This window comes from Antechinus flavipes, chromosome 4 (genome assembly GCF_016432865.1).
Source record: "Antechinus flavipes isolate AdamAnt ecotype Samford, QLD, Australia chromosome 4, AdamAnt_v2, whole genome shotgun sequence".
NCBI lineage: Eukaryota > Metazoa > Chordata > Mammalia > Dasyuromorphia > Dasyuridae > Antechinus > Antechinus flavipes.
This window is the reverse complement of record NC_067401.1, coordinates 173,984,050-173,997,556: the sequence shown is the minus strand read 5'-3', so window position 1 is coordinate 173,997,556 and position 13,507 is coordinate 173,984,050. Positions and strand designations below refer to the sequence as shown.

The following is a 13,507-nucleotide window of genomic DNA, read 5'->3' as shown; positions in this document are numbered from 1 at the left end:
GATGGAAGTGGATTTCTTTGAAAAAGAGACCTAACTCAGTTTCAATTGATCAAGGTGCAGCTATACCCAAAGAAAGAACACTGGGAAATGAATGCAAACTGTTTGCATTTTTGTTTTTCTTCCTGGGTTATTTCTACCTTCTGAATCCAATTCTCCCTGTGCAATAAGAGATCTGTTTGGTTCTGCAGGATCTAGGATACACTGCAACATATTTAACATATATAGGACAGCTTGCCATCGAGGGGAGGGGATGGAGGGAGAGAGGGGAAAAATCGAAACGGAAGTGAGTGCAAGGGATAATATTGTAAAAATTACCCTGGCATGGGTTCTGTCAATAAAAAGTTATTATAAAAATAAATTTAAAAAAATAAACATCTAAACACACATACACCCACACAAAAGTAAAAAAAATTAAAATAAAAATAAACTCAGGTACCAATATATACACAAATGCATAGAAGTATGAGTAACAAGCAAGGTAAATTAGAGCAGCTAACTTAAGTAGGCCAATTTAATTTTATAATTGTTACTGAGACTTAGTAGATTTGTTCACATGGCTGGAATACAGGTCTGGAAGTATCCTTTATTCAAAAAGAAAAGCATAGAACACCAAGGGAGTAGAGAAACATCATATATTAAGTAGGTTTAATTTATGTGAGGAAATTCAGGAATTAAAGGGATGAAACATTTCAGAAAATTTTTGAATTAAAGATCAATAGAGGAAGATAGAGCCACAATATTGTCATAACTGCTCCTCATTCTTTTTTGTTGTCGTGCTCATTGGTGTAACCATAAAGTTCTATCCAGTTTCTCTTTTCTCAATATTTTCTCACTTGATGGTCTCATCCTTTCCATGCATTCAATTATCATGTCTAAGAAGTAAAGCAGGGCATTTGAGTGGCACAGTGGATAGAGGGCTGGATTAGGAATCAGAAGGACTCATCTTCCTGAGTTCAAATCTGTACTCAGACAATTACTTAGCTGTGTGATCCTGGGCAAGTCACTTAATCCTATTTGCCTCAGTTTCCTTATCTGTAAAATGAACTAGAGAAGGAAATGACAAATCACTCCAGTATCTTTGCCATGAAAACCTCAAATGGGGTCATGAAGTATTGGACATGACTGAAAAACAATTGAACAACAACATAAAGATGATTCCTAGAGCTATAGATTTCTCTAAGTTTCAGTCTCACATTATCAACAGTCTATTCGTTATTTCAAACTGGACATAGACATTTTAACTACAGAGAGAGATGGGGGAAGGAAGGAGGTGTGGTGAGCTTTTTCTTCTCAAAAAGCAGCCAGGTGATAAAAGTTCAGATCTTTTATTATCCCAATATAGCCTGGTTAGCTTAGAGGTCTATCTCTCTGCTTGGTTCCAAGAGCTCTTGCCGCTTTTTCCTTTGCTTCTGCCTCTGCTTTCTTCAGCCTCCAGCCAGCTCCAGTCTTCATGCCATTCCGGTGAAAATCCCGACTTGTAGCGTCTTCCTCTCTAGAACTCTCCGACTGGCCCATTGGCCTATTTATGCTCCTTCCAGAGAGAGGGATTATGGGTAGTTCTACTTAGTACCTTGTTTCAGGTTCTGCCCAAAACATCTTCTTGTAAGATTAGATCAACTCTAATTAGTTAGCAGTTAGTAAGGATTCCAACATCTCCCCCTTTCTTTTGTTTTAAAACATAGGGGGTTTCTGAGGGGGTACACATAAATCCATCAATATGGGCCAGAACTTTGTAACAGATATACATGGTATACATAAATCCATCAATATGGGAGGCATTATACATAATTTACAAAAGCACACAGCAATATAACACAGGCTAGTGGTAATGTAACAAATAACATGAATCAACATGAAAATTTAACTACTGCAAAAGTCTCATCAACAATCTTTCATCTCAAGAAATCCAATGATTCTTGCAATTGCTTAAAATACATAAGCACATAGTAATATAACACAGGCTAGTAGTAATGTAACAACATAAATTGACCTCAAAATTTACAAATGTCCATAAGTCCTAGAAATAGTCCATAAGGAATCCATTGTCCATTAGTTCATGCGCCAGGAATCTAATAATTCCTGTAAGCTCTGAAGTACTGTAAAAAGTCTCATCAACAATTTTTCATCTCAGGGAATCCAGTGATTCTTGCTGGTTTTTCAGGAACTGAAAGCTGAAGATTTTAAAGTTCTTTTGACAGTCTCATTGTTAGCCATATGATTCCTTTTCCAACTGTGGAAATATAAGCAGATCCTCTTCCCCAAGCAGTTAACCTATCTAATTCTCTTCTATTTACCACTTTTGGGATTTCTCCTCATCATCTGGTAATTACATTGGAGCTGTTTGCATTGGATATTGTCTTGTTGTCTTAAAAGGCCTGTATTCTTCCCAACTGTAATCCTGATTGCTTTTCTGTTGGTTGATGACATCAGAGTTCTGAATTTCTAAAGTCTCTCTGGGTGTAACCTCAGCTGCTATCATGCCCCACCTGTCCTTTGATTGATACTTTAGAGCTGGGCCCTGCCTCTCATTCCTCTGGATCAATATACATTTAGAGGCCCAGTGAAAGCCTCGGTTACATTTTGGACATGGGGTTTTGGGTTTTCTCTCACCCTGTCTTCTCACTTTATCTCCATTTCTACATTGGGCTCTTAGATGTCCAATTTTTCCGCACTGGAAACATCGACGAGTTTCTCTAGAATTCCTCTGCCAAGAAGGACCTTGTCTTTCCATGTTCATCATAGTCTGGGCATAATAAGCATTTGTGCCCACTGTGGCACAGCGTCTAATGATTTCTTCTAAAGGAGCATTTTTGTCTAGCCCCCATATAATTCTCTTGCAAACCTCATTGGCATTTTCCTTAGCCAAATGTCTAGTCATTATTTCTGTTGCTGCATTGTCTCCAATGGTTCTTATTACAGCTGTTTGTAAACGTCCCACAAAATCTGCAAAAGGTTCATTGGGACCTTGCTCTATTTTTGTGAAAACATTATTTCCATCTTTCTGTCCAGGGAGAGAATTCCAAGCTTTTATTGCAGCCTTAGAAATTTGCTCATACACTGTTATGGGATAATAAATCTGTTCTGAACTCTCTGCATACTGACCTTCACCAGCTAGTTGGTCAAAAGCAACTTGTACAATAGCTCCTGTTTCCCTATTGCGTTGGGCTTGAATCCTACATAATTCATGAAACTCCGAAAGCCACAATAAATTTTGTCCCGGTTCTAGACAAGTTTTCGTTATGGATTTCCAGTCATTCGGGGTTAGGATTTCATAAGACAAATTATCTAGTAACATCTTCACATAAGATGATGTAGCCCCATAAAGAGTGCAACCCTTTTTCAAATCTTTAATTTTTCCCAAATTAAAAGCAGTGTATTTTCTCTCTTTTTGACCTGAGGAGTTGAGCTCTTCAATCACAGGATATGCATTTATAAAATCAGATATATCTTCTCCTTCATTTTTTGCCTTAATTAATGCTTTTTCTAATCTTGTCAAATTCTGCTTTACAGGAGAAGCTGACTGTGTTTCTGTCTCTCTCCCTCCCCCTTGTTCCACCCATGAAGGGTTAATTGCGGAGGGAGGGTCATGAGATGTGGAATCACCTAATTCCTCCTGCTGTGAAGTATCATACTCAGAATTGTAATTAACTCCATTCTCATCTGATTTGTCCTCCTTTTCACCTAGTAAAGTTGGCATTTCTTCCTCCTGTACTTTCCTTTTCATCATTCTATCACTTAAATAACTTCTTATAGCCAATTGTATTACATTATATGTATTAATTATTGAGTTAGGCCCATTTTTATCATAGAATTGACAAAGATCCTCTCCAACCAATTTCCATTCATTTAGATCTAATTCCTTATCAAGAGAGAAACAAGGACATATGTCCTTTACAGTTTGTAAAAGTTCAGTGATTTGCTGTAAACTTATAATTAAACCTTGGCTTTCCATAACTTTGACAATGCTCTCTAAACATTTTCCTTGAACAGAAACAGGCTGTTTTCTAAATATCTGTCCCATCTTAGCTGAAATTCTACTTTAACTCTTTTAACAAAATTTCTTTGTTGTACTCACTCTAATTTCTGGGTTGAAGAGTCTTTTCCACTGGATCAGGATCAGAGGCTTTTCCACTTGAATCAGGATTGGAGCTTTTCCACTGAAATCCACTGAGGGGTCTGTTAGTCCCTGTTTGGGCGCCAAAATGTGGTGAGCTTTTTCTTCTCAAAAAGCAGCCAGGTGATAAAAGTTCAGATCTTTTATTATCCCAATATAGCCTGGTTAGCTTAGAGGTCTATCTCTCTGCTTGGTTCCAAGAGCTCTTGCCGCTTTTTCCTTTGCTTCTGCCTCTGCTTTCTTCAGCCTCCAGCCAGCTCCAGTCTTCATGCCATTCCGGTGAAAATCCCGACTTGTAGCGTCTTCCTCTCTAGAACTCTCCGACTGGCCCATTGGCCTATTTATGCTCCTTCCAGAGAGAGGGATTATGGGTAGTTCTACTTAGTACCTTGTTTCAGGTTCTGCCCAAAACATCTTCTTGTAAGATTAGATCAACTCTAATTAGTTAGCAGTTAGTAAGGATTCCAACAAGGAGGGATAGAGGAAGGAATCCTTTTCAGAACTTCTTCATTTATACTGAGGGAATTAACATCCTTCCATTTACCTAGTTTTATAACATCAATGTTATCCTCAACTTCTCACCTCTACTTTACTCACATTTTCAATGTGATGCCAAATTGTGTCGTTTCTATTTCCACACACCTCACATATGTTCCTTCCTATCTACTCATACAAATACAAGTCTAAGGTCCCCATAACCTCTGACCTACATTGTTGCTATAGCCTCCTAATCATCTTGCCTCCAGAATCTCCCCATGCTAATCTGTACTCCACACAACTGTTAAAGTACAGTTTTTTCCTACAGTGTAGGTCTGATCATGTCATCCCACTGTTCTACAAAGCCATAGCTTCCTTGAGTCATCAGATACATCTCTGGAATAAAACATAAACTACTTCATTTGGAATTTCAAGTTGTTTACAAATTGGACTCTTCTTATCTTTTTGATCTTCTTCTGTGTTATTCCTCTCTACACATTCCATCCTCCCGCCATATTGGCCCACTTGCTCAGATACCATATTCTAGCTTCTGACTATGTTTTTGCTTTGGGTATGTTCTCTAAGCCTGGAAAACTCCTTCCTCATTTTTTTTCCCTCAGAGTCCTGTCGAAATCACGAGAACAGGACAGAGCCTTGGGATCCACTGTTTCCTTTAGGGCTTAGTTTAAATTTCACCATTAGTAGAACTTTTCCAATCCATAAGGTTAGTGCCTTATCTTCTAAGGTTAATTTGTATACATGCTGTATGTATTTTGTATATATCTATTCGATATACATGCCATCTACCTCATTAGAATGTAAGTTCCTTGAGGCAGGGACACTTTTTTGCTTTTTCTGTTTATCCCCAGCACTTAGCACAACAATAAACATGATTATTAGTTGCTTGATTGATGGAAGTATAATATAAACATGAGGAAGAAATAAAAAATGAATGAAGGAAATAGAATATAAAACTATCATGAATACATGATATAATACTAATGGAGGACTTTGATAACATATAAATTTGCTGGACCTCTCTCTCACTCTCATTCTCTTGCTCTCTCCTAAAAGAACCTTGACTCACCTTAATAATTTCATTCTTCATAAATATGGAGGAATTGATGAGGGAAAGTGCTAGTCTAGACTTGATTCTGACCAACAAGGAAGATTATAAAAATCTTGGAATCAAAAAAGATCTCTGAAATCATCCTGTATCTAAACAAGAATCCTCTTTTACTACAACTCTGGAAAGTCCTTTACATATCCATCTATATCATCAATTACTATGTGTTTACTATGTGCTAGATTCAGAGGATATAGAAACCAAAATGTAATAGTCCCTGCCATCAAAGAACTGCCACTCTTTTGAGGGGAAACACACACACACACACACACACACACTGTTTTATATATATATAAACAAAGTACTGAGAGGTGGCATTTGCAACAAGGAGATAAGGAAATGTCTTTTATTGATGTTGATTCCTTGAACTTAGCTTTGAAGGAAACAAGGGATTCAGAGAAGTATCAGTAATTTGTCCCAAGTCTTAAAATCAAGAATCAGGGCTCTGGAAGGACTGGTGCTTTAGGGTGATCCTTGGCCATATTTCATAAATCCAAATTTCAGCAATTTAGCTGAAAGGGAAATATTGGAAGTGTAAAGATCTATTACCTAGACTTTGCTCTGAGGCTAATTTTGGTCTGTTTACTCTTCTGAAAAAATGAGGTGGTTGAACAAAGGGAGATTCTAAGTTCTTTTCTAGGTCTATCTATATGTCCATAATATTTGGGTTCTATGTTGCTTTAATTTAGCTCAGGCTCAATTTCAGTAAAAGTTAAAGAAGTCTTCTGTGATTGTAGCCAAGTCATTCCCCCTCTCTAAATTTCAGTTTCTTATCTATAGAATTATGGGGTAGATGATCTTTCCAATTCTAACATTCTTGATATATTGGAGATTTGTCTGCTGAAGATGATCTTCAAATGTTCTTTGAGTACTTTCTCCAAAAATATTTATCCATTTGCTATAGGCATCAACAACTATCCCTAATTCCCTAGTAAAAAACATTTCCTTGGAAGTCCATTGTGAAGTATAAGGAGATTAATTAACCTATAGGGTTTACTTGCTCATAATTGTCTTTTCTTGTTTCCTAGTCAACTATATGCGAGCCTTAGGGTCTGTTTCTGGGTCCAGTAGAGAAAAAAATGTTGTGAACTGTGCTAAAGTATTATATCACTAACCCCTGAATTTCCCCTATTTATGACAAAAGCAGGGAGGAAAGATTTAAAAGAAAGATAGCTTCCAGGTTGGGCCTCTTACTTCAGCACTCCAAATGGCATCATGCAAATGTGAAATTTTTAGTGAGAGTTGGGAAAGGGCTGGTCCTCTCCACCCCAGCAATTATGATAATTTCAGTCATGTGGGGACTAGTAGGAGGGGAGGATTCAATTAGTTGAGCTTGTACCTGGGTCTCTGGCTAACTTTCTCACCTTTCTATTTGGCTTTTCCTGACTTTAGATGACTGAGTAAACTGAAATTGACTTGTCTAAACTGCAAAGTGATCTTTTGAATTTTTTAAGTAATTTTTTTCATATTCCAAGTTTGTAGGAAGATGTTATTTCTGTTGTGTTTTTTTTTTAATTTCCAGATGACACTCATCATTAACTTGCAGCATGCATTCTTCTCAAGTGCAATTAAGACCCTATCATAAAGTGAACTCAAAAGTTTTTTCCTTTTCCAAGTGAACCAGGATCAATAAGAAAAAGAAAGTTTGTTCCCATTCCTACAACTTCCATCCTCAATATTATTACTCAGAAACATCAGAAGCAGACCATAGAATGGAAAGAGCTCTGAATATAGTTACAGGACCTGGATTTCAATTTTCCTTGTACTGCTTACTATTTTTGAAATCTTGGATTGACCATTGAACTTCTTCTTTCATTGGTATCTTCATTGGTAAAATAAGGACACTATACTGAATGGTTGCTAAGGTCCTTTCTATTTCCAAATCTACGATCCTGCTAGCAATGCAAAGTAACTTATCAAACTATTAATAAGTAATAAAATAATTCTTTAGGATAGTATGGTTGGGGATAGAGATTGCAATAACATTTTCCACTTAGACTCTTTCTAATAATTTTGATCCAAATTCCAGCTGTATCCTCTTTCCATAGGTAGCACTATTTTGTAACTTCTGCTAGAACAGCATAGAAATATGTAGAATTCTACAGCTTTCAACTACAAAGGGAGGAGGTATGGTGACTTTCTTCACAGGTTCCCCAGATATGGGTTGTAAGAGAATGAACAAAAATAAAGACTGAATTAAGAAATTTATTTTATATTGGCCCTTTTCTTCTACCAACATCCATGATATTTTATTTTTCCTAATAATGTCCTTCCTAATAATATCGTTTTACCATCAAAAAGGATTAGGCAGGTATGGGGTGAATTTGACCAAGAACAATCTTCATATCAATAATATCAATAATGCCAGATAAAAATCCAGGCATCCCAACTCCCAGACTAAGGCTTTCCCATTCATCTAAATTATCCACCACTCTAGCCATTTGTTATCACATGATGTGTCAATTATCCCCTCCTTCCATCTCAACCCCTGAGAAAAGTTTAAACTGTGTAATAAAGCCTTTCTATCACTCTCTTATATACATTGGGATCATATGGATAGTAAGAAATATGGTACCTTATAGATTAGGAGGTGAAAGATTCTTACCTCTTCATTAGCAAAGCAGTAGAGGAAGGCCACAAGAAGCCCCTAGAGGGAAAAAAGAGACAGAACCACGTCAGATCCAAATATGTTTTAGTAGCAGAGAGCAATGGAGAGACAGACTTCCTAAGCCAGCAAGAGGCAGAGAAAAATTGTCTCCCTCCAAGACAAATTTTTAGTTCAGTAGAAGTTAGGGATCAAAGGTTTTAATCTTTAAACTGTAGAATGTTAGAGCTGGAAGGAACCTTAGAAATCAACCCAGTGAGATTTGGACTAAATCATTTTGACAATTACAAACACACAAATTAACTACAAAGAATCTATGAAGGAAGACTCTTATCTGCATCCAGAGAAAAGAACTGATAAGTAGATGTATAGAATGGTAGAATGATATTGCAAATATATACATATTTGCATCTAATGGTAGTCATTTCTGAGGGTTAAGGGAGGAGAGAAAAAGAAGAAAAAGGGGAAAGTTACATGATTACTTTATTATATATTTAAAAGAAATAGGAAGTAAATTTTTTTTCTGAGGCAATTGGGATTAAGTGACTTGCCCAGGTCACACAGCTAGGAAGTATTAAGTGTCTGAGAACAAATTTGAACTCAGGTCCTCCTGATTCAGGGCTGGTATTCTATTCACTGTACCACCTGGCTGCCCCAGGAAGTAGATTTGTAATTTTGTGTACAATCAACTGTTTCTCATCTATCATATGTAAATGTTTTATTTCTAAGTTCAGAATAAAATTTTAAAAAAGAAAGTGAAATAGCCTAGGCAATAAAATTCAAGACAGCCGCAATGAGGAAGATTTAGGATTTATTTGGTACCGAGCTCCGGACGGAATGGTCAAAATTCCGTGCTTTACCGAACTAAAGACAATCTTATAAACGTTTTTTTGTTCAGCTTGTTGCATTGGAATCTGTGATTAGCATTTTACGACAGGAGGGTGGGAGCAAGTATTAGATCAATCTTGAACATCGCCTGAGCACCACCCACCTGGAACAGATAACCTTAAGGGCATTGTTGACCCGGTCTTTTGAAATACAAAAGAGATCCCCAATCTAACTAAGCAAACTTTCTTCTGCTGGCCCGAGGCGGAAAGGAGGGATTTGTCCATTTCAAAAGAAAGAAGGGAACAAAGAAAGGAAAAAAGGAGGGAGGGAGGGAAGGAAGGAAGGAAGGAAGGAAGGAAGGAAGGAAGGAAGGAAGGAAGGAAGGAAGGAAGGAAGGAAGGAAGGAAGGAAGGAAGGAAGGAGAGAAGGAAGAAAATCAGCTCAACGGCATGGTGGAAAAGGCATCCAAAAGATCTAGGTATGACTTGTTTCACTGCCACCACTTAATTTCTCAGCATTCCCTTTGCTGATTGGCAAAATCAGAGTATTAACCTGTTTTCTAAGGTGTCTTCTAGCTCTAAATCTGTGATCATAAGATTTCCTCAAATGATAGATGAAGAAATTGAAGTCCAGGGAACTGAAGAAGAGGTGGGGGAGGGGAAAGACTTCTTAGGAACCAGGACAATGGATCTTGGAACAGGAATAGAGTGAAATTGATAGTCTAAACAAAGAGGCATCTAGAACTGAGAGACCTTAGTTAGAGTCACTCCTAAATGGGCAAAAACCAGACTCTTATCTACTGTAGTGGTTCTTAAACTTTTTAGACTTAAGACTTCTTTACACTCTTAAAAAATTGTTGAGGACTTCATATCTCTTAGTATTTGCCATATTGGAAGTTTTAAAAAATGAATGCTTAAAATATTTATTAATTCATTTAAATAACAATAACAAACCATTATACATTAGCATAAACATATCCTGTGAAAATACCTATATTTTCCAAAGAAAAAAAAATTGAAGAGTATAAAATTTTTTACATCTTTGCAAATCTCTTTAAAGTTAGACTTAATAGATGATGGATGGATTCACATATCTTCCTTTGCTGTTGCAATCTGTTGCAATCTATTGTTTTAGCTGACATTATATGAAGAAAATCCAATTTCACACAGCCATGTAGTTTAAAAAAGGAAAGTTGTTGAAAAAAGCTGAAAAAGTATTTTGTATATATACAGGTAAATAGTATATTAATACTATAATGAAAATAGTTTTGACTTCAGGAACCCCTGAAAAAGTTTCAAGCCTGAGGGTCCATGGAACACTCCTTGAGCAACACTAATCTGAAATAATCCAATTTGGTTCCATAACTGACACTTTTCCTCTAAGTGGTGAAATTTAGATGGTACTGACAAGACTTATAATCCTTCAACAGCACGGAAACAATTGAATTTAGTTTTCAATTAAAATAGGATGCTGCTAGATGCCTATGTTCCTTCCTCCCCACTCTGATTTTTACTTCTCAACTGAACTAGGAGCACATTTTGTACCTTGCATGAAAATATTAATAATTATAGCTTTATTTATTCATTTAAACATTCCTATCAACTATAGCAATGTACTTTCTGTTGTGTCCAAAAATACTGACTTAAAAGTATGTTGTGGTCAAATGTTTATCAACAGTAAGGGAGAGACACAGGATTCAGGAAGAAATACAGTGTCCTTGGACCTATTCAATACAGATCTAGACAATATTAACTCTTCTCAGAGTCAAATCTGGAAAGCTAGGCAGTGGAACTGATTTTCCTTAACTTTGTTTCTTGAAGTACTCAGACACTTTTCTAGGCTTTCTCCAAATACCAATTACTGTATGCAGTATCTATTGCTTACTACTTTTTTAAGGGCATGAGGAAGTATCATAAAGTTATTAAATATCCATATTAATCCATTTCCTAAGATTCTAACATCTACATTCATAGGATTTTGGAACTAGAAGTAATCTTAGAAATAATGACACCATTATTTCATTTTACAGGAGAGGAAATTAAAGACTAGAAATCTGAGTTGTACAAGTTATTGTAGCAGAACTGGGATAAGAACCCAGGTTTCTATTGTTATTTAATAACTGTTATTTTTATACAGATAATTCCCAGATCTATAAATCCAGCTCTGCTCTTTCTCTTAAGCTACAGTCCTATACATATAGTTCTCAGGCATTTCAAACTGATTATCATATAATGTAGAGTAATGGAATTCTGGAGAAGTATACTTGAAACAAGGTGTTAACTCAGTGGAATTGATAAGCTAATGGTTTTCTAGTTCACATACATACTTAATACCTAGTATGGTGATGTAATGGTTCTCTAAGTTCACACATAATCAGTATGCTGTGAAGATGTAATTACAATAAGGTATATAAAGGCCAAAAAGGACTGGAAGATAGACATTCTATCTTTGACCAGCCTCATGGTGGCTGTCCTGCCTTCATTACTTCTCCACCTTAAGACCAAGACCCATTTGAAGGACCTCCAGAAAGCTAGCCTGAACATTACAAACTAAAGGCATACCATTCTTCTAATCACCCAGGTTCAAAACTTTGGTGTCATCCTCAATTTCTCACTCTCCCACATTCCATAAATCCAATCTGTTTCCAAATCTTGTTATTCTCTTCCAAAGGTCCCTTCATCTTTACTCTCACAGTCATCACTTTAGTTCAGTCCTCATCCTTTTCTGCCTGTACCATTATAACAATAGCCTTTTATATGGTCTACTTGCATCAAGTCTCTCCCCACTCCAATGCCTCAGATATGTATTAGACAAGTCATTGAACATGTATGAATCTCAGTTTAATTATGTGTAAAATGAAAGGGTTGGATTCAATGATCTTTTTAGCTCTCACTCTCTTATTCTGTGGTTCACCCTCCACATAGTAGTCATGTGATTCCCTCCATTACCAGCTGTGACACTGCCATGCCCCTGCTCATTTAACTCCAGAGACTCTCATTACCTAAAAGATCAAATTCTTCTGTCTGAAATTTAAAGCTCTTCATAGCCTTCTTCCTTCTGGCCTTTCCAGTCTTCTCACACATTATTCTCTTCCATAAATTCTATGGTTTAAGCATTCTGGCCTACCTGCTTTTCTTTAGACATGACTCTTCAACACCCAACTCCATGCTTTTGCACTAGCTATCTGCTATGCTTATAATGTTCTTCCTCGTCATTTCCACCTATTGAAATCCTTGTTTTCTTTCAAAATTCAGGTCAGGTCACACTTTCTACATTAAGCCTTTCCATATCTCTGCAGTTGTTAGTGTCTTCCCCCTTAGTTGCCTTCTATTTCTCTTAGCTTTCTGTATATACATATAAATATATACATATATTTATGACATAAATATTTATTATATATAAACATATACATTTACAGATTTATGTTGTCTTCACAATTGGAATGTAAACAGGGACTGTTTAACTCTCTTTGTTTCTCCAGAATTTATAGCAAATTCTAATATTCTACTAAAAGCCTAAGAATGTTTATTGATTGATTAACCATAAAAGAAGCTGTAATGATATAGAAGATAAGAGAATAAATATCATATCATGTTTCAGAGTACATGCCCATGAGTTATACCAATGACAAGTTTGAAAAAATAGGCCATTTGGTAATTACTAAGCTGACTAATGGAAATGCATAGTTTAAATGAAGCCCCAATCGATTTAACCAATTCCACTATGTTTTCAGTCAGAATAGAAAATTTCTACCATCTGTGAAGTCATTCTTATATTTTTGTTAATACAGTCTTTAAGGAATAAGGGTAAGACAAAATTATCCCATAATTTTAGTGCACCTCTACCAGATAAGTAATCAGAACTACAGGGTATGAGTTGATCTAAGGAGATGGCCATAGGGGCAAGAGAAGGGGACAAATATAACAGATGTTGTAGAGATAAAAACAACAAAATTAAACAACTGACCTGTTATGTGAAGTGAGAAGAGAAAGAAGCCAAGAAAGGACTTTTTTGATGAGAACACCAGAGTAGAAAGCTTTCAGATTTTCAGTGATGCTGAGGGCTCTGATAGTTTAAGACATTGCTAGACCAGGGTAAGGGAAAACATAGTGAAAAGCTGCCAAACAGAACTCCAGGAGCCAGAATATGGAGAAAGACATTGCCAAACTGGGAGGTTCCAAATTCTAGGTAATTTAGCAATGTACTGAGTAAGAATAAAGAGATAAGGGAATGTGTTTAAAAGAAAACTAGGAGGGGCAGGCCTCTTATGTCCTGTAAGACAGTTGGTATCTGGTTCCGAGTATCATATAGAATCATAAAATGATCTGGAAAACAGATAATAAGGAAACTGAGGCCA

General features: G+C 36.4%; 1 protein-coding gene across 1 annotated transcript in view; it reads right to left on the bottom strand.

The window, feature by feature from the left end:
• Positions 1-13,507, bottom strand: part of GLP2R (glucagon like peptide 2 receptor) — an 88,896-nt gene that overhangs the window by 8,334 nt on the left and 67,055 nt on the right. Inside the window, exon 12 of the mRNA XM_051995546.1 lies at positions 8,323-8,364. Within this exon, the coding sequence (XP_051851506.1) occupies positions 8,323-8,364 (42 nt within the window). The remainder of the gene's footprint in view (positions 1-8,322; positions 8,365-13,507) is intronic.